Source organism: Chelonus insularis, unplaced genomic scaffold (genome assembly GCF_013357705.1).
Source record: "Chelonus insularis isolate UGA/USDA-ARS -01 unplaced genomic scaffold, ASM1335770v1 contig_139_pilon, whole genome shotgun sequence".
Taxonomy (NCBI): Eukaryota; Metazoa; Arthropoda; class Insecta; order Hymenoptera; family Braconidae; genus Chelonus; species Chelonus insularis.
In genome coordinates, this window is record NW_023276379.1 from 232854 (window position 1) to 253402 (window position 20549).

Genomic DNA, 20549 nt, shown 5'->3' on the forward strand with positions numbered 1-20549 from the left:
AATCATGAAATCAAATAGCAGAGCATTATCAATTCAATATATGTTTTTTAACTCCTTCCAATAATAACTAAACTATGCAAATTTCAAATAAATATTTTATATTTCATAAGAAAAAACATTCAGGAAGATCTCATGATTTTTTAAACATTTGTTTCCGAATATACATAAAGAAAAGCTTAAAAATTTATTATCAAATTTATTGTAGTTCGGTAGTATTATCTCTGTTGGGTATAGAAAAAATTCAATTTATAGTTCTCATTTATGGCCAAGTTAATTCTTAAATGTTTCTTTGACTGAGATTGTAAAAAGTCTGAAGCTTTAATAACAATATTCGTTTTAGATAATTTGATAATCCAACTTAAATATAGTGATTCATGCGATGACTTGAGTATTAAAAAATTATGATTATATTTCTCTAAAATTAGTGTAATTGATAACAATATATAGGCTAATTATTTAATGAGGTTATAAGTAAACGTGGATTCAATTACTGACTAGTGAAAATAGCAGTAGAAGGTGGATTTTCTGGATGGTTTGGATGTTCGATTGGAATAGTGCTGTAGGTTATATTCAATGCATCATGAATATCTCCTAATATTCGAACGCTGTAGGTGTTACTACCAATTGAATCAGCATCCTTGATCATTAAATCGTTATCATCAAGTCTTGCTCCCTGTAAATAAAACAGACTTTAAAATCCAAGTTTTTGGTAGAATTATCTCTTTTATTCTCGAACTCGAGTGCAGGAAATGAAAGCTTGAAATAGAAAAAAGGAATCAGTGAAAAGAGTTCGAAAATATCAAGAACAAGTATTTAATCAAGATAATCTTCTGTTAATTTCTTTTTTTTTTCGATAACTTTTTCCTCTTCAGTTTTATTTTATTTTTAAACTTTTTGTTCTTTTTATTCACTTAATTTCTTCCATTCTTTTATTCCGGAATACTTTAATCTTGGTGCTGAAGATTTCTTACCACTGAAAAATCCCGAAGTGTTATCGCGACGTTTGTATTCGTCTGTGCTACAGGAGGATTGTCATCCAAATCCAGAATGTCGATGTTGAGATTCGTCTCGTGAGAATACTGGTTTCCTGATTTCTCATTCCATATAACACATCGTACTTGAATGTCTACGTGAGCTCCAGGACCTCCTGGATTATCTACTGTGTCCCTATCTAGTGATGCATTTGAGTAGAGATCTTCGTTTAAAATATGAAAATATCTCGTTCCTGTAATCAATCAATGTTAATCGTGCGGATGAATTTGGAGGAATAAAAAGTTATAAAAGTAATGAAGAATCGTGAAGAGAAGATAATGTTACCATTTAATAATTCATAGTGGGTAATGTGATAATTTGGGCAAAAGGTCTTGTACACTGGTGAGCTCAATCTTCCAAGCATTGTAGAGGGCTGATTTTCATAGATTTTGTACTTTGATACGTTCCAAAAGCACATGTCCTGTTGGTGCAACATTCATTTTTAATGATTGATTGAGAATATTGATTGTTGACTAAACATTTAAAATAATATAACATTTTTTTTTACAAAATGAATTTAAAATAATTTTTGCTTTTTTTGTTTTAGCTTTTTTCATATTTTTTATTAAAAAAAAATTTTGATTGTTCCGTTACAAGACACTTATTACATTGAACTATTTACTGCAAGGATAAATTTTTACAAATAATTCTATACCTATTGAAAAGATGGGATTTTTTTCTTTTTTTTTTTTAATATTAAAAACAAAAATATTCGAAAAAGTTCAAATAAATTTTTTTTAATAATTTTCTGCTCTATTAGATAAAAAATTATTGATATTTGAAAAAAAAATAATTTTTCACTCTACCCTGGTAAATTCTACACAGTCCAGTCGATCCTCTTTAATTTCTACTGGTTCAATTTTTATCTCCATCTTCGCATCAGTACTGTCTGGCTCTGTAGCTTGTATAATAATTGTTTTCAAGCCATTTCCTGCAATCCAATTAAAAAAAGAGTTACAGTTAACTCAAAAAAATAATAAATCTTTCAGACCAATTTATCGATCATCAATAATTTATTACCTTGTTTGGAAAAAGTACGAGGATCATAAGTAACCTCCCCTGTTTTGAAGTCTAATTTCACAACATCATCATGTACAGACACAATTCGATATTTTAGAGCTTTCGATATGACAGAATCATTCCGGAGAGTTCGTAGAATGAAAAGAGTAACATCTGATTCCAAGACTTCATGGTTGTTCTTAGAATAAGGTAGCCTCAGCCGTAAGTCTGATTGTGGAAAATAAAGTGCTGAAAATAAAAATAAAAAAAGATGTTCTGTAGTTTCATCATATTCTATATAGTCCTTTTTTCTTATTTTAAACTTTCTTTGTTCGCACATTAGGAGAACAACGGTTTCATAGTCGTAGTTATGGTTAAGATTGCACATAAATCAATGACCTTTCGCCTCCACACATAAAGTAAGCCAAAGTTAGAGGCCGAATTGGTGTTATATTGTGATGGAGTTAAATCAGTAGAAGAAACAGAGTTCAATTGCTTTAAATTATCAGATTTTAATTAAGGACTTTGGGGTATTGGAATTCGTGATAATTCAATAGAATACATTAATTCTGTTGGTGAAATTGTTTCAAGTTGGAAAGACTCGAAATGGACGTAGTAAACTTGTTTATAATCGATCCAGAATATCAAGTATTCTTGAAATATGTAAATTGGGTGCATCGATGAAGCTAGTCATATTTTATATACCAACTTCCTAGACGTATTCGACAGGGTGGACGTCGAACAAGCGATACATATTTATCAAGGAATTATTTGATGTTTTACTGGTGTTGAATAAAATATCTCAAAGTGTTGTAATATGGAAAAGACTCAAGTAGTGAAAGTGAATTGGAATTAAAGAAAAAATAAACACTTCCAATTTACTGATTAAATCTTTAATGTCAGAAACAGACATGAATTAATAGAAGTTGGAGTCAATGTCAGGGCAGAGAGCCCATCAGATACGTTCTAAGAGTCACAGTTATTCTTATATTTGGAATCAGTCAAGGTAAAGCACGTGGTCGATATTTCTTAGGAAATTCAAGTTTAATAGATTCTACTAAAAACATACGTTTAAGTATGTTATTAATTTTGAAAAATAAAAGCTTCCTCTATAAATTTTCATTCTTATTTTATGTTGCTATTTTTTATATGCAGTACCTGGTAGTCATAAATTTAGTTCATGCAGGAATTTTAGTTTGTCAATAATTTTTATAGCAAATAAAATTGTAATTAGTTCAAATAGTAAACTAATTTCAAGAGATGTTGCTGAAAATTTCCAACTTCATAATGAGTTTAATTGTTCTGCATCCTAGCAATAATCATTAAATAACGAATAAGCACCTATTGTGAACTATTTATTCATTTTATTGTGATCATTTGTTGTGCTCAGATGAGCAGAGTTAGGTTTTCACATATTATCTAGCAAATTCGCTGTAAAAATAATAGAGAGTATTATTAACTGTTGTAAAAACTTAGATAATACTTAATGTAACTAATAATTAAAAGTAAATAGCCAATAAAAAGTTAATGATGTGAATAAAAAAGAATTCTAAAAAAATATTGACTTTGAAAAACAATTTAAGAAAATTATTCGAAAGAGAAAAACCTAAAATAATAAATTTAAATGTTGCAAAAATAGGTAGAAAATATTTTTTTATTTTGATTTTAGATAAAAATTAGTATTTGATAGAAAGTAAACGAATATTTTAGTTGACAATATATATTATGAGTTGACTGAATGAGTAAGAAAGTAAAGAATATGTATGAAAGTGTTATGATCATCAATATTGTGAGAAAAATCATATTTCTGAAAATGAATTTCTACTTTAAAATGCATAGAAGACAATATGTATATGAAAGTAATAATATGTAAAGGAGATAAAAATTTCATAAAAATTTTAATGAAGAGGAAAATATTCAGACTGTGGTCAAAAACCTCAATGAAGTATCAACAATATCATGATAACATTTTTGTGGCTTAAATTGACTTGAGTATAATAATTACGACTAAATATGACCTCAAGCTTGATTAATTTATAAAATCAGACATTAATTAAAACAACACACATTCAATACTCATGCCATTTATTATTCTTATCTTTGCCATTGATTACTATTTTTAATATATATTTTTATCATCAATGTGATCACCATAATTATTATTATCAACGGAAAAAATTTTTTTTAAATTATATAATAGAAGAGAAACTCATAAACAAAAAGTCCCAATGCTTTCATTAAAACGAAATTGAATATTCTGCGATAAAAATAATGACATTAAGCTAAAATTACTAATCACAAAGATTTTTCTAGCTTGTTAAAGTCAGAGTTCACAAGCTTACCACTAAATAAGCAGTAGCACCCAATAAAAATGTAACAAGTTTCTTTATCTTTTCCAAGTGCATCACTCAAAGTAATGAAACATAATTCTTAACCTTGCCAAGAAATTTTACAATGTTTGAAAGCACCTTGTATAGCATGGATACACACATAACATAAGCGAAGAAAATTTCTAACTTGAGGGTACTGTTAAATCGTCAACTGAGATAGGTCACGCGAAAGTCAAGTTAGCGAAAGGGTGGAGAACTGCGTGACCATCCTTTTCTCTTAGCACGTTTCTGTTAGCCAGGATATACTAGAGGCTGCTAGACGATAGTATTTTAGAGGTACACCAGGAATATATGAATGTGTATGTATATAAATACCCTCACCTACATATTATTTTAGAGCTGATAAAACACCTGAGTACACACCTTGTAGCACTAGCAACCTGTCCACTTGTGTTTAACCATCATAGAAACGTAGTAAAGTACATTGCATATATCGGGAATCCTTAGCGTGTTCAGAACCACTGGATCATTTGCATATTCAGAAGCTAACCCGAGTGCAACTGAATGTGAGTGAAAGCTTATACTGATTCCTCATGCTAGCTCTAGAACTATTTATATTTTTATGTCGTTCTATTATTCAAATTTAACTAGAAGTTAAGTAGTAAATAAATTCAAACGTTGATTTCTGCTTGTGGTCCTTTTTATGTTCCATCGTGTGGAAAAATAGAGGAAGGGACGAAAAATTATTCTAATGAGAGGACCAACGAAAAATTGAATTTTTATGGAACGGTTATGTTTGGAAAATTTATTTGAAAGTTTTTAGAAGATGTATGCTAGTATGGGGGCAATCATTTATACGGTGTGTGAAGTCAGGCTAAAGCTGTTATTAACAGGAAGAAGAATTAACTTTTAATTTTATGGATGGACTTTACGTCTTATGGATTTAAAGTACTAGCTTCGTTTGTGATTTATAATTATAGAAAACAAATAAAGTTGGTAATTAGGTGCTGGAAACAGTCAAGCATGTCATAAAGTCGAGCGTGTTATTATCTGTCATAGTTAATAATAATTTTATTCAGTAGAATTTGATGAAAGATTTCTAGCCAAGAATTACATATTCCTATGAGCAAAAAAATGCAAAACTTGTTTGATTTATGATAAAATATTATTATTCAGTATTTAAATTAATTACGAATTTAAAAATGTCATCAATTGAGTCAAGTGATCTATAACTTTCAGACAGGTTGATTATTTTTGCCTAAAATAAAAAGTAATTGACATATAATTTATTTGAAATCAATTACATTTCAAGCGATTAATATTAGACTTTTCAGTATTTTTATTTCAAGTGTAAGTTATAAAAATTTTTATTTAAGTTTAAAACTCAGTGACTAAATATAACTGTTATCTCTTATAAATTTTCTGCAAACTATCATCTTTTCAAGTTTACAAAATGTAAACCAGAATCACGTTCATATTCTCAGTAGTCCAAACTCCAGGAAATTTACCTTATCCTTGCATTTTCCGATTCTCTGCACGCATGCTTAACACCAATAGTTTCGCTTAAATTATGTCTGCTCCGTTTTGCTCTAGTATACTGCTTAATCCCAGCCTCTCATATAATAACTCTGTTTTCATTTCTGACTTGACATTTAATCATTTTGGAATTACCCCAAATTTTATCAAAAAATCTTACTTTGAGATCAAAATTCTACCAGATGTTCACAGTTTATAATCTTGTTATCAACGTTTTATCACGTTCGACTTATAACTCAGAAATTGGTAGGGAAAATATTCAAATTTAACACACTAAAGTTTTATGAGATTTGATTTTTGAAAGTCTCATAAAACATTTTTTTTTAAATTGTTAATGATATTTTTTGAATTGTATTTTAAAACAAGAAGAAAAGTATAAGTGAATACCACGAGTTTAAATGACTTGACAGAAAGTATTTGAAACTTTGACAACTGCAATATGTTCTTTTAATGGGTCTTTATTTGCAGCAAAAAGTAAAGGATGTGGTGGATGACAAGTCATTGAAAAGCTCTAGTTCTCAACAAGTAATTAGGAAACTTGTAATTTGAGTGTTCTGATAAAAATAAAGTTCAAAAGACTTAAAAAAAAAAATTTGTACATATGTGAGAAGACTCAGTTGAATGTATTTTATTGTAATTGTGAGTCGTTAAACTGCTGTCGGAGAAACAGATACATTGCATTTTGAATAGCAAAGTTTCAATGGGTTTTCTTGGATGTCTTGTAGGTATATCATCGAGTTAGAAACTAAATTTCGCTATGTTATATGTTATAATATACAATAATAAAATAAAAAGTATTAGATCTGTTATACTACAATATAAAATCAATCTCATTTGTTGCTTTTTCCAGATTCAATAAATCTATTATTTTCTTAATATATTTATTTTATACTCGTTTTTGTTTTTAAAAATCAAAAAAATTAATGAATTATAATTTAGTAAATTTATTAAAAAAGCTTTTGAATATTCTAGGTTAGTTTTAGTGTCATTTTATTCGTTTCTTTTTTTTAATCAGTAAATTTTTTCAAACTTTATCCATTTGATTACAGTTTAATTTTTGACCGAGTTTTGATCTATTAAATCGAAATGAAAAGCTAGTTATACTGAGATGACTTGAGTGTTATTGGAAAACTAAAATTTTACTCTTTAAAATTTTATTATTTTTTTTTTATGAACAAAAAATTTTCATTCAGATGAGATTACGTTAAAGTTATCAAGTGTGAATTTATTTGTTCTGTTCAATTAAATTTTTGAAAATTTCATTTTTTTGTAAAAAAATTTTCATGTTTATGAAAACATTAATTTTCGAATTATTAATGAGTGATTACTTTTTTTAAAATTATTTCTATTTAAAAATGTTTCAACATTTTTATAGACAATTGAGGCTACATGATACCACATACTTAAGGTAAACTAAGATGTTTGGAGTAATGAAATATTCAGCTACAAAAATAAATTTAATCGTCATTCATAATAAAAAGAATAAATTAAATTACATTTTGTGAGTTTTATTCCATTTACATTTCGTTGAGAATAATCAAAATTTATTTTTTAAAAAAGTAAAAAAGTAAGATATTCTCTTAGTACGCTCATTTCATTTTGTCTTTCCAAAAACAAAAATGATTCAATTCATTTTTTTAAAGCTGATAAAAATATTTTACGTAATCATTCTATTTCATTTCTAAATTACAATTTAAAAACATTCAATCAAATTTATTAAAAAAAATATGCATTAGATATCTAGTTCTTGCTCGATCTGATTCTTAAACGATCAAAAAAACGAAGCAATACGATTACAAATATCTAACCATTTTTTTCTCGGTATTTTAGTTACGTTTTCATAAGATCATTCATGCATTCACTCCAGTCACACTCCCAAACGTCACCAAAAGAAACAGAATCTGTTAACAATATCTATTCTACTGTTTGAAACCTTACATTCAGTTACGATTCTTGAAAGCAGACCCTTCTGAAAATAATATGAGCAGCCTTACGATTGAGGAGCAAAAAGTTCGACAAATGAAGAAGAAATTTACACCTAAAGTTCTAGGGTTGAAAAATAGGAATGGAAGTGAGGTATCGTAATTTTCAGCTACAGAATTCAGATACAGAAATGCACCACATTAGGTAAATTTATAGAGGTTGAATTAAATTACGATCAAAAATAATTCTATTTATTGTAATTGAAAAATGAGAAAGAAATATTTAAAATATTTTATCAAAATTTTATATCGATGAAATATTCTCTCTAATCTGTAAAAAACTTCCTTAAAAAACTTTGAGTTTCCAAATTAATTAACTGAGATGCAGAGAATACAAGAAAATTGATGATCAAATGGCTCTATATTCACTCATATGAATTAACTGAGTTTATCAAACAAGAGAATTCAACTTAAATTATTGAATTACAATGAGTCTGCAATACATAAACTTTCAAGATAGAAGTAATGACGTTATTGGTCTATCAACTAAATATAGTCAGACACTATTTTCAGAATTACGACCAGTGAATCGTCTTGACTATAAAATTTATATAAATACTATAATTGAAGAAATAACAACGAAAAATGTCTAAAACAACATTAGAGTTTGGTGGTTGTTATTTTTTCAAATTAAGAAGAACTGGGAGTTAATTTGAAGTGATAAATTTCATACCAGACTCTGGGAAAATGAATTAATGATATTTTTCTAAAGATAAAGGTGGAGATGAAAGAAGGATTCCAGAAAGCTAAACAAGAAATACATTGAAAATAATTCTCAAATTGAAAAATTTATAATACTTACATGAATCTCTCATCGAAAGGAAGCTTTTATTTTAATAAATAAGTCAGCTTCTTCAAGTTTCAATGGCAATGTCAAGCACTCGACTCGTTTATGACTTTCGGAAACTATATATACATTCAACAGAGAATTGTGGACGAAGAAGGCTGCACCACTATAGGAATAGAACTATATTATGCTGATTCTACAGTTTACGAGGATGGTTAAAGCTACTGTAAATGCTGATTACGTTGCTCGATACGATGAGTGTGTGGGAAAATACTGGGGGAATTGACAAAGCTCACACGTCCCAAAACTAATCAGGGATTTTGGAAAACAAATTCTCATACTAATTTGGAATAATACATTAATAATACTAATCATGATTATCTTCATCATAACCATCATCATCATCATCATTATTATTATTATTATTATTATTATTATTATTATTATTATTATTATTATTATTATTATTATTATTATTATTATTATTATTATTATTATTATTATTATTATTATTATTATTATTATTATTATTATTATTATTATTATTATTATCAATTTAACCTTTAAGTGATAGATAAATATGGGTAATGACGTGTCTTCTGTTACGTAGAATAGAGCTTTTTGGATCCTAATATTATTCGTCAGATAATATAGATAATTTCTGCTGAAGAATTGATTATGATGAATTAACTAGCTTTATAATTATTCATTTATATCGATTAAATACTACGCATTATTAGTGTAATAAATCTGGTGTTATGTTCGGATTTGAGCAACATTGATCTATTATTTAACCATTTAATTAATATATTTATTTTTTTTGTACTTTTTAAATATTTTCGCTTAAAATCTCATTCGATACCATTTTTTTGTCATTGAAATCAACTGTTGATGTAAAGGAAATTTTTTGTAGCTTAAGTATTTCAATAAGCTATAATATGCTCTACTATTTTTTTATTTTATTTTATTCAAAAAATACTCTTAAAACTTTAAACCAAAGTGTTTTTTGTTTTTTTTCTATCAGCCAATAAAATCGAAAGTAGGCTTTTCAAATCTTTTAATATTTCTTTTAAAATAAAAACTGAACTGTTAAACAGAATAAAACTTTCTCGATCATGTAATGACTCTTTTAATTGATAGTTTGATGGAATTAGTTGATACTTTGAGTAGAGAAGTCTACACAATAGTCAATTTAATTGTGGAGTTATCAATAACATTCTGAGTAATATACAGTGATAATGATAAGTCTCCAGAGCATCCCTGTAGTGTGTGAGTTTATTTCACGTTCATTTTTACAAGGTACTGAGTTAGTAAATGGTTTAATCAAAGGCTTAGTAAACATAGCCTGGCTTGCAAGATGTTTTATTTCGTAATTTCTGTTGGTATATTTACCAACTTACCACAATATTAATGAAAATTCCTTATAAATTAATCAAATAACTATTGTGTAATATTAAGTTTATCTAGATAATTTTTTATAGTTAGAAAAAAATTTAATCTAGTGGTTGAAAATTATTATTTTTTTTTTTAACAATGTTCTTTTAGTTAATTTGTGTTTTCGAAGTCGGTCTACGTGGTTGAAAAAAAATCAAATAGTATTTTTTCAAGCTGGATTATTTAGTAAAACAAGTAGATTTATGTTGTGAAACAAATTATGTTTGAATTGATGAATAAAAGAAAAAAAGAGACAGAGAGTGATGTAGATCAACGAAATGTCGGACAGTTATCTAATTTTCTCCTCAAAGTTGCATTTAATTAAAGTAATTGACGGTCAGATTTTTATTAAAAATTCAATTATGCATCAAGTTCATCAACTTGGCTCATACTATATTTTTCATATAATGAAAAAGTTCTCGATAAGTTTCCAAGCGGAAAGAATTTATTGATTTTATGTTGAATGTGTTTGTTTAATTACCAGTAATTAAAATCATGTATCTCTACTTAGGTCATCTGGCATGATGTAAAAAGTCCCGCGGGAACAATACCACACCTGGTGTGACCTACATTTTATAGTAAACATCGCATTTATACTCGCCTTGATCTACATCATGGATACCTACTGTTAATAAATAAACCATTTCGTTTCAAAATAAGTTTAATCATCAGATAACTTTTATTACTTTGCGTGCAATAGACTAGTCTTCAATATTATTTTATAGGGATGTTAAAAAATCACGACTGAAATGTTAAGTTAGGTTTTCGTTGAGATTTTATTATTTGCTGAATTATTTTTACTTTTTTAACCAAAATGTACACCGCATGGTGACTATAATTGAGTTTATAGATATAATAAAACATATTTGTGCACACTTCAAAATTTGCATTAAGTTTTATAACAACGGCATATTCGTGAAATATAACATAACTACACGTATGGCTCACAGTTTGAAGTTTACAACAAGAATAAATGCTTGATAGTGGGGACAGAATTCACGTTTCAAATATAAATAACAATAACAGTTAAGATTTTCAACGAATAGTTAAAATGAAATAAATTTGAAGTTTATTGAATTTGGTAAGATTTCTGAATAAATTAATATTATGATCAGCAAGATTTTATACAACATTAAAATTTAGTCTTATTTCATTGATAATGAAAATTTAATTCTTGTAAAAATTGTGGAGGAAAAGATGAACCATTTTTTAGTTTGAACCGATAAACCAAAAAGTAGCACAAAGAATATTATTATTTGATGAGAAAAAAAAATTCTTATTTTCAATAAAGGAAATAAATTGTAATTATTATCTCTTTCTAGTCAACATACTGGATCATTGAAACCTACTGACGTTTGAACGTGAGATATTTTCGTACATCTTGAATCTTTGAGATAAACATATTGAATGAATCCCCCGGCTGAGCCTCATACGTGTGTGTTCTTTCATAATAGACGCACAGAGATAGACATGGATCCTACGATCAAAAGTCTAGTAGAACTTCAAAAGATCCTCTGAATTCGAACCGCAAAGATGGCGGTATTTTTTTTAGTACACTTTTGCTAATGAAATCGGTCTTTATTAAGTAAACACCATCTATTGACGAACATGATGAGCTTCCCTTTTCTAGAACTTCTGTTCGCTAATTTACAAACAATGTTCTATGAACATTAAGGTCAGGTTGATGTAGAATTTATCGGATTATCATCGCGTTATTTTGCACATACTACGCCGTAATTCAAAGCTTTCAATACTTGATACTATCGATAAAATAATATCAGAGGCAATGGTAAAGCTTCTGAACTCTCACATCATAAAATTTCATCATCAATAAATCTAATGTCGGTATCAGAATTCCTGCTGGTGTATGACCATTATGACTATTATTTTTAATTAATGTGAATGAAAAAATTCTGATAATAACTATTTTCAATAATATTTTTAAGAGATTAATAAACATTAATTGTAAACAAATCACTAACAATTTTTAAAATTCATCATAGTTTTAGCAAATCAGTGAACAAAATTTATTTATTTATTATTTAAAGCCCCGAAGATAAATAAAAATTCATATATAAATTTTAAATATATTTGAACTGCACAATAAAAAATATTTCGTTGGATATTAATATTTTTAATATTTTCAATTTGTCCTTTTTATTTTAACAATTTGTTCATCTATTATTAACTTTTCGATTCTAAAGTTTTAATGTTGTTTTAAAAATAAATAGAATAATATTTACTATAGGTTTTTGTTCATTTGGAATAAATTTTTGTGAATCTCAAAATTTTTATTAGGTTTTAATAAACATTGTTACTACTATTTTAAAATTAATTGTTTGCATCAACAAAGTATCAAGTGCTAATGGTAAAAAGGTAACAAAACTATTCGAACATATAAAAAAATAGGATCAAAGGTTCGATTAAATATTGTAAATTGTATAATTAACTCAAAATTATTCATGCAAAGAATAGAATTTATTGTAACACATCAAAATTTTAAGTATGTCCCGAGTTTTACATCCATTATTGGAGATGTGAATAATTTAATTTGAGTAATCATTTTCAGTAGAAATTCTTTATTCAGATTATTATGTAACGAGCGATAAATATCAAAACTTAACTAAGCCAAAAATAATATCAAACTTCTAAAATAAAATTTTTATTAAACTGCTTATTTTTCTAGAGTATGAAAATATATTGTACTTCATTGCTATGGCCCTGAACAATTGATCCAGCTCTAAAAAAAAACAACTGATATTACTTAGAAAATGAATTGAACAAAATATGCCAAAACTGCGCAATCGACATACTTAATAACTAATATGTCAATAACAGGCAGTTTATTTATAATACTATTACTGACGGAAGAATAAGTTAATGATTTGTTTGTCTAACGTCCAAATAATCAAGAATCTCTCGAATGTAAATGCTTCCATTAACACGTGGTTTAAAAATATATAAACAGAAGAATCGTATACGTAAATACACATTATATGTATTCACATTAATGACGTCTACGAGGTTAAGGCCAGGGACTTGCATGCCAACCGACAATGAAACTGGCAGGGCTAGAGTATTTCATATCGAGCCAACATGAACTTTCTTCGTCAATCGATACATTTGCCATTTACCCACGTGCTTGGTTTTCATCATAATCATTGACAAATGTACTTTCGTTTATTACATCATCCAAAATATACTCAAACTTTTTTCGCGTCTATTCTTTTTATGATCTCTTGTCCCCACAATGCATTAGAGAAATTGATCAACTTAAATGTAATTCCATCAACTGTAAAGATTTTACCGCTTATAATGTTTTGTTTTATTTTGTTTTTACTTAAGATAGTAAAAAGTAAATGTTAAATTGTTTACAACAGAGAAAAAATTATCTTAAAAACAATCTTATCCTTGTGAATTCGGTAATGTGCACGTCAGTAAAGTTTATTGCGGACATTTATTTCGCTCCTGTTACTTTCGTTGCTTTTGGAGTAAAGACTAAATAAGTTGATGGGAAGAAACGAGAAAAAAGAACTACACGAAAATAGCGTCTATTAATTATTTACGGGTGACAAACCGCATGTAAACATGCGATTGCAAATTTTTCGAATTGATTATGTGTAAAAAAAAAAAACAAAGTAATCCAATTTATTTCCCTCTTTTATTAATTGATACACCTGTGGAATAAATCAAATATTCATTGTAGAGCAATAAAATAATTTGTCTAATAAATGGCGATAATTTTTTTATGTCTTTACATGATCGTTTGGCATAATCTGCAGATGGTCGATTTTTCATTCTCCTTCTCACTGATAGCGATATTCAGAGAACTTTGCATATCCACGTGTAATCTTTACCAATCGCTTGGGAAAATATATAGAATGTACTATTATCCAACCCAGTGGTTATGACTATCTCAATTTATTTTTATCAACACCGGTGACTGACCCTTTATACACATCGAAGCTTGTCGATTTCTTGTCACCCTCCTCAATTCAGTGCCATTTTCATTTTAATGTAAATATGCAAGGTTCTCTCGGTCTTCAAGAGCATATTCTACACGTGTGATGACATTTTGAATCAATGTCCCCATTCACGATAAATTTTATCTCTAGCGGTGTATCAAGCAGCCTTGTATATTTTTTCGATCGTTCGCCTCCGTTTACCATAAGTGCATATATCCACTCGATTATTATGAACATTTAGTTCGTGTTGGAAAATTTTTTTTTCATCTATGCACCATCGTATCAGCTGGAGCTCTTTTATCGTTATAATTGTTTGATCATGCGACATTTGATCGTAGCTTTCGAGAGATAAAAAATATCCTCGGGATTAAATTTTAATTTTTTTTTCATTGTGAATAGAACTAGAAAAATTATTGGAAAAAAATTACTGCATACTGTAAGTAAATTGAAGGTTGAAATGAACCACTGGGAATAATGTTTGACTTTAATAAATTTAATAAATAGATTAATTAAATATTTTTAGTCAAAAATGTTTCATTATTTATCAATGAGGAATTAGCAACTAATATTGTTAAAAGAGGAATAGGGATAAGTTCACGATAGCAGGATTAGGATAGAATGGAGAAAAAAGTATGAAAATTTTTGCTTGCCATTAAAAGTCAGTGTAGTCAAATGTCCAACCAAGAATATACTAAATTTTCTTTCTACTAAGGGGAAAAATTTAAAAAGAAATATAAACTTTCAGAGACTTGTATTTGAATCAAAAATTTTCTACCATTTCAATCTGATTTGAATAAAGTATTTCAAAACTATAATTTTTTTTCAGTTGATTAAATTTGGCTCATTTTTTTTGTTTTTAAAATAATTTTGACTTCAAGTTAGATCATTACATTATAATACTGACTTGTCTCCAGTTGAAGTATAAAAAAGTGTTATAATCAATAGAATAAATGAACAAGAATTAATGAGTAAAAATTTGAAGTAAGATTATAATCAATGAGAAAAAAAGTTGTTGATAAATAAAACCAGTGCAATGATAATATTTTTTTTTTGCTATAAATTAGCAAGTTTTGCGTCAAATTTTCCAGGTCGGGAAGTTTCTCTTGTAGTCTCATTCAAATATCTTGAATAATATCTATTAACTGGTGAATTTAAAAGAGGTAAAAGTATAAAAAAAAAGTTTTTCAGAAAATTTATATGATAAATACTGGCATTTAATCCAAACAATGCAGAAATGCAGCTGATAAAAAACGTGATTTATGTAACTACATTGCATAATAAAATACTTGTTCAAAAATAATTACATAATTGCTAATTTCACAAAGCAACAATAGTTTACCACTTTCTCAGAATTTTGATAACTTAATCAATACTAATTTATTGACACAAAGATAAATATCTCAAGGTCAGATGCATGTACGACAATGCATATTTAATGTCAGTTGACTACACCTTTTTTATTTAGCCTGCAAAAACAAATATAGATCTTGCAATTTCTTTTACCATCATTACTTCTATTGATGGAAAATAGCATAAACATTTTGAAGTTTATATTGACATTTACAAATATTAATTTGACGATTTATTTTTATAATTTTATTAAATTTTACAACTATCGTGACTTTCATTCCCAAATGAACTTTACAATTATTTATAATTATAATACGATAATATTTTTCATTTACAGTGATAGTCATTATTGTTTCTTAAATTCAACATACACTGACTAAAACAATAATTAAAATGTTGATCTACGTTAGCCTTGTTGTTATTATTATCACTTGTTTTCATATGATTTCATGGTCCTTTTTATTATTTTTAATTACTTACTCTTGTCATAAAAATTTTTTTAAAACTAATTCATTTATCATCCCTTGTATTCTTTATTGGTTACTCGTCATAAATCTTAAAATCAAATAAATCAAGCATAATAGAACCTTAAAACAAACTTTATTTTACCAACCAAACTTTTCATCAGGAATTAATACTACTTATCGAATAATGCAAAAAGTGCAGAATAGCGTGACATAGGCAATAAAAAGTTTCAATCCTATTCCAGCGAGATATATAGATGGTAGAAAAAAGGAAAGGGTCAATGTCGGTTTATATTGCTGGACGTTAAATAAAAATGGCAATAGTTTGTCTCAGTCTGGCCAATATCCTCTTGTACAATCCTTTTTATTAACAATGGATTATCGATTGCGAAAGACCAATAATAATTAGTAAAAAATTAGAGGGAAATCATTAAGAGTTTTCTGGATGTGTGAATGATGATTTTTATATAGATTTTAGATTTATTCTAGGAAAAAGGAATGCCTTTTGGCAATGTTCATTTCTTCTTTTGCATCTATTGTGCGTGAAACGACTGCGTTTTTACTATTGCTACGCATTCTGGTCCTTAGTTTTGCGTGGCAGTGACGTGCGAAACAATGCATCCTTTTCGATTTATACAGAATTTAGTGTGACAGAACGAAATTTATGCTCTTGATTGAGACAGCTGGCAAAAAATTACCATCTGTTATTTAATTTATTGAGTAAAATTGAAATCATAAAAATAGTTTTTTATAAATTTAAAAAAAAAAAACAAGATAACTTTCGATATTTTTTCTTCAAATTTATGTTCATTTCAAATATTTTAATTCTAAAAGAATGTTTACTTGATAAGCAAATACAACAAACTGGGAAATGTAAAGTGAATATTTTAAATGAAATGAATTAATCAGAAGTTTGTTTATTGGATCAAGTGTTATTAAGATCATATAAAAAAAGTTTTTTATAAATAATATTCCAAAAAATTTCTAATCGAATCCCACTAAATTATTGCTTATTTAGCATATAGAATAAATAAAGTTCTTGTATTTCTAAAAATAAACAAAAAGACAAATAATTGAATGAATTGATTGGGAACTACAGTTATTTATAACTATGAGGAAGAATAAGAATGAAAAAGCCTAATAATTTACATGAATAGACAATTTTAAGCACCAGAATAATCATAATAGACAGATAAATATTACGCTACGAATTTTCCTAAAATTTTGTCAGTGATCTACCTACGCACGTCACGGCCAAATGGCCATACTGACAGACGATTCATTCTGCTCTACTCTTTCAATAGAAAGTATACATGTGTACCTCATCTATAACTTATAAAATTCACCGCAGCTGTTTGGGTAAGAGTATAATTCTGTTGGTGAACACAATGGATTAAGAAAAAATGTTTCAATATAGAGTGATGTATACATAAGAAACCCCCTCATTGGATAAAAAGCTGATGATAAGCTGTTGAAAGAAAGGGAAGCTTTATCGTTCAATTACTCTAAACCGCTGGAGACAATTTGTTTGATATTGAATAGTGGATTTATTTGAATTCCAGTGGAGAAAAATTGAAACTAAATAAAATAAATTGTCATATTACAAACGTTTCTCTTTTTTTTACATACATATTAATTTCGAAATAATTTTAGTTTATTAATTTTTTTCTCAACCAATAATATTAATATAAATTATCAATGATTCAATAATATCAATTATAGAATAATAATGTTCAATAAGTCATTAAACAAAATTCTTTTATCTTTAATTTATTGATTTATTATGGTGAAGCATTTCATAAAAATTGTATTTTGAAAAACAACATTCTATGGTAATAAAATACTTTAATTTACTTCCTACTAATTTAAATGAAAGTTAACATTTGAAATGTTTCGAAAAAAATAAATCAAGAAAAAATGATCTCAGTGAGTAATGGATAGTTGTAAGTGATTATAAGTTTATAAACTCAACAATTTTTTTTTCGATAATACTTGTCATTGTACTGTTACGATCTTTACGACTCCAATTCTATGTACAAGTGCTTTCACATCTATAGGAGTTTTACATACTGCAATTAAAAAAATAAATAAGTATCAGCTTCAAATCAGATAGAATACGTTCAACATTAATACAATTAAAGAAATTATGTAAACTATTTATTTTTATTTATCAACAATAGTAAGAATATGATTATATGAATTATGAAATTTGTAATCATTGTCAAATTTGTTGATTAGTTAGAAAGGACTTTAATTAAAATTGAAAAACAGTAATTAGGATTTGATGAAATGAAATATTAAATTGTCTTTGACTAAAAAATTTGTAAACATTAATATCTTTAAAAGTTTACTATTAATTTAATAAGAATATTTTTCAAAGTAATTGACCTTATGGATGCTACGTATGGTAATTACACAAGTGATTCGATGTGGGAGTAATTGACACTAATAAGGAAAAATTCTGCCACGTGTTCCATATTAAAACAATTAATAGATTATCATGATAACCTGTTGCTCCATATACCAATTATTGATTACTTTACATTTTAACTAAATTCACAAAACAATGGTGACAATGTAGGTGTTCATGATAATTATTTTGCTTCATTAATCTTCACATGCACGCAAAGACGAGGATTAATTAATAACATTACCCCTTTGGCATTATGCGTGACTGGACATTACTAATTTGGCTCTTTTAAACAAAGAATACATTGACATGCATTTAGGAATATTTTTAAAACTAACGATCAATAGATTATTTTATAAAATATTCTTTAGAATAGCTATTAATGATCTTCAAACAATACATATGACGTAACAAAGAAAGAGAAAATATTTTTTCAAGCCAATATTGACGATAACTATCAATAAGTAGTAAATTAAAAAGTATAATTATTGAATTAAATTTTTCCTCTTGTATCTAAACAAATGGAGTAATAAGTTTACACAAAAAAAATGTTATGAAATAATAAGAAGAAATTCTTCAAGACTTCTCATATTAAAAGTTCAATAAAATATCTCGAATTTAATAAGCTAGCTTTTTCATTTATTGAAAGCTCAATAGTAGAATTTAAACATTATGAAAAAATAGTTTTTTATATACTAAAATTGTGAAGCTAGTATTTTTCTCTTCATTGTTTTTATCAAACAAAATCAAATAAAATTACTATTTATTTATACTTTTTCTCTATCTTTACAAAGTGAATTGCTCTACTATTTAATGGCTGGAAAACGACTGTTTATTTTTACAAAATCGTTTGAGAAGTTTTCATAAACTACAACAAATTAGTAAATACAAAATATTTAAATGAATTAGTCTCTTAATTAAACCAATAAGTGTCTATAAACTGAAAAATAGAAAAAAATAAATTAAATGCTTTTATTAATAATTATTTTGAGGTAGAGAATTTTCTTTTCCTGATATTTTGAATTGACGATAATAAATTATGTCCATCATTCGAAGTCATTGTCACAAGTACATGTGGAAGGGAGATATGGAGCATCTGCATATGCTATGCATAATCTGCATACGTTCGATACTTAAATACAATACTTTTCGAAACGACGCAACGTCGATGCAGGTCGATGTCTGACTTTTGTTGCCCCATAACAGACCATGTTATGTACACAAATGTATTATATATAAATAAATATTGAAATGTAGTTTTGGTACAAAGATATAAACTTACCTGAAGTCAACGACGTGAAAATGGTCAATAATACACCAAACTCCAATAATCGAATCTCCTTTTTATTCTTCAAGTTATCCATTGTTACTTTTTCTCTAGTTCAGCAAAATCCAAAGAAGAGTATAGAAATGGATGAGTCTAACACCGCAGTGCGTATTAGTCACTGCAATTATGCGACTCCATCGAATGTAAATCACTGGTTTCTAATTAATTATTCATCGAAACTCGAGTAAATTTACAACTTTGGTGCTCTCGTGCACTCGTTGACATTTTCACCCTTGTCTTATACCTAATTATCCATAAAAAGAATCCGGACTTATTACCAATATTAAGATATACCAGTTTTAAACTTTTTAAAACAGTTTTTCATATGCGTAACACGTTGACCATTAAGCTGACTTTTTATAATATAATTCTTTTTACTTTCTTTTTACAATATTTTAAAATTTATAACTTTAACTGGAAAAAATGAAGACATTAGACTTGGTAATTTTTTTTGATTTTATATTAAATTTAAAATCTGAATTATACTATCTTTTCATCCTAATAATTTATGTTTAACACTTCCATACTAATTTAATAGTTTATTCTATAATTAAAATATCAAACTATCATTTGTTATTATTCTTTCCAATAAAATATATTTTTTTCTTTATTTATCATTTTTAAGAATACTTTCATAATTTGTTTAAATAAAATTTGATAAAATCAATCATCTTTCAACTTTCGAGTTACGGATAGATAATTTATTAATACTTACACTATGAAGGTATAAAAAAAATGTCAAATAAAATAATTTATCCATTTGAGTTTAACATTTATCCCTTACAGCAATTATAAATACAATAATTATTTGAATCTGGCGGGCAATTCACCCGACGAACGTTAAACTATTTTTATTCAACCGGCTTAATCAAGCGTCGTCCCGACACACCGGTGTTAGGACCGATACTAAAGCATTACAGGGCGCACATTGTT

General features: G+C 27.2%; 1 protein-coding gene across 4 annotated transcripts in view; it reads right to left on the minus strand.

Moving 5' to 3' along the window:
- Ret (Ret oncogene) overlaps positions 1–20504 on the minus strand; it is a 30717-nt gene extending 10213 nt beyond the window's left edge. The window contains exons 1-7 of one of the 4 annotated variants that reach the window (XM_035096354.1): positions 20332–20504; positions 19572–19860; positions 2053–2280; positions 1839–1963; positions 1318–1453; positions 972–1225; positions 496–673 (exon numbers count right to left, since the gene is read on the minus strand). In XM_035096354.1, the coding sequence (XP_034952245.1) occupies positions 496–673; positions 972–1225; positions 1318–1453; positions 1839–1963; positions 2053–2280; positions 19572–19653 (1003 nt within the window). In that variant the 5' untranslated portion in view covers positions 19654–19860; positions 20332–20504. Of the gene's footprint in view, positions 1–495; positions 674–971; positions 1226–1317; positions 1454–1838; positions 1964–2052; positions 2281–4742; positions 4904–8681; positions 8843–19571; positions 19861–20331 lie in introns of those variants that run through there. The other 3 variants (XM_035096355.1, XM_035096356.1, XM_035096357.1) reach the window with 3 other exon arrangements.
- Between the last annotated feature and the right edge of the window lie 45 nt (positions 20505–20549).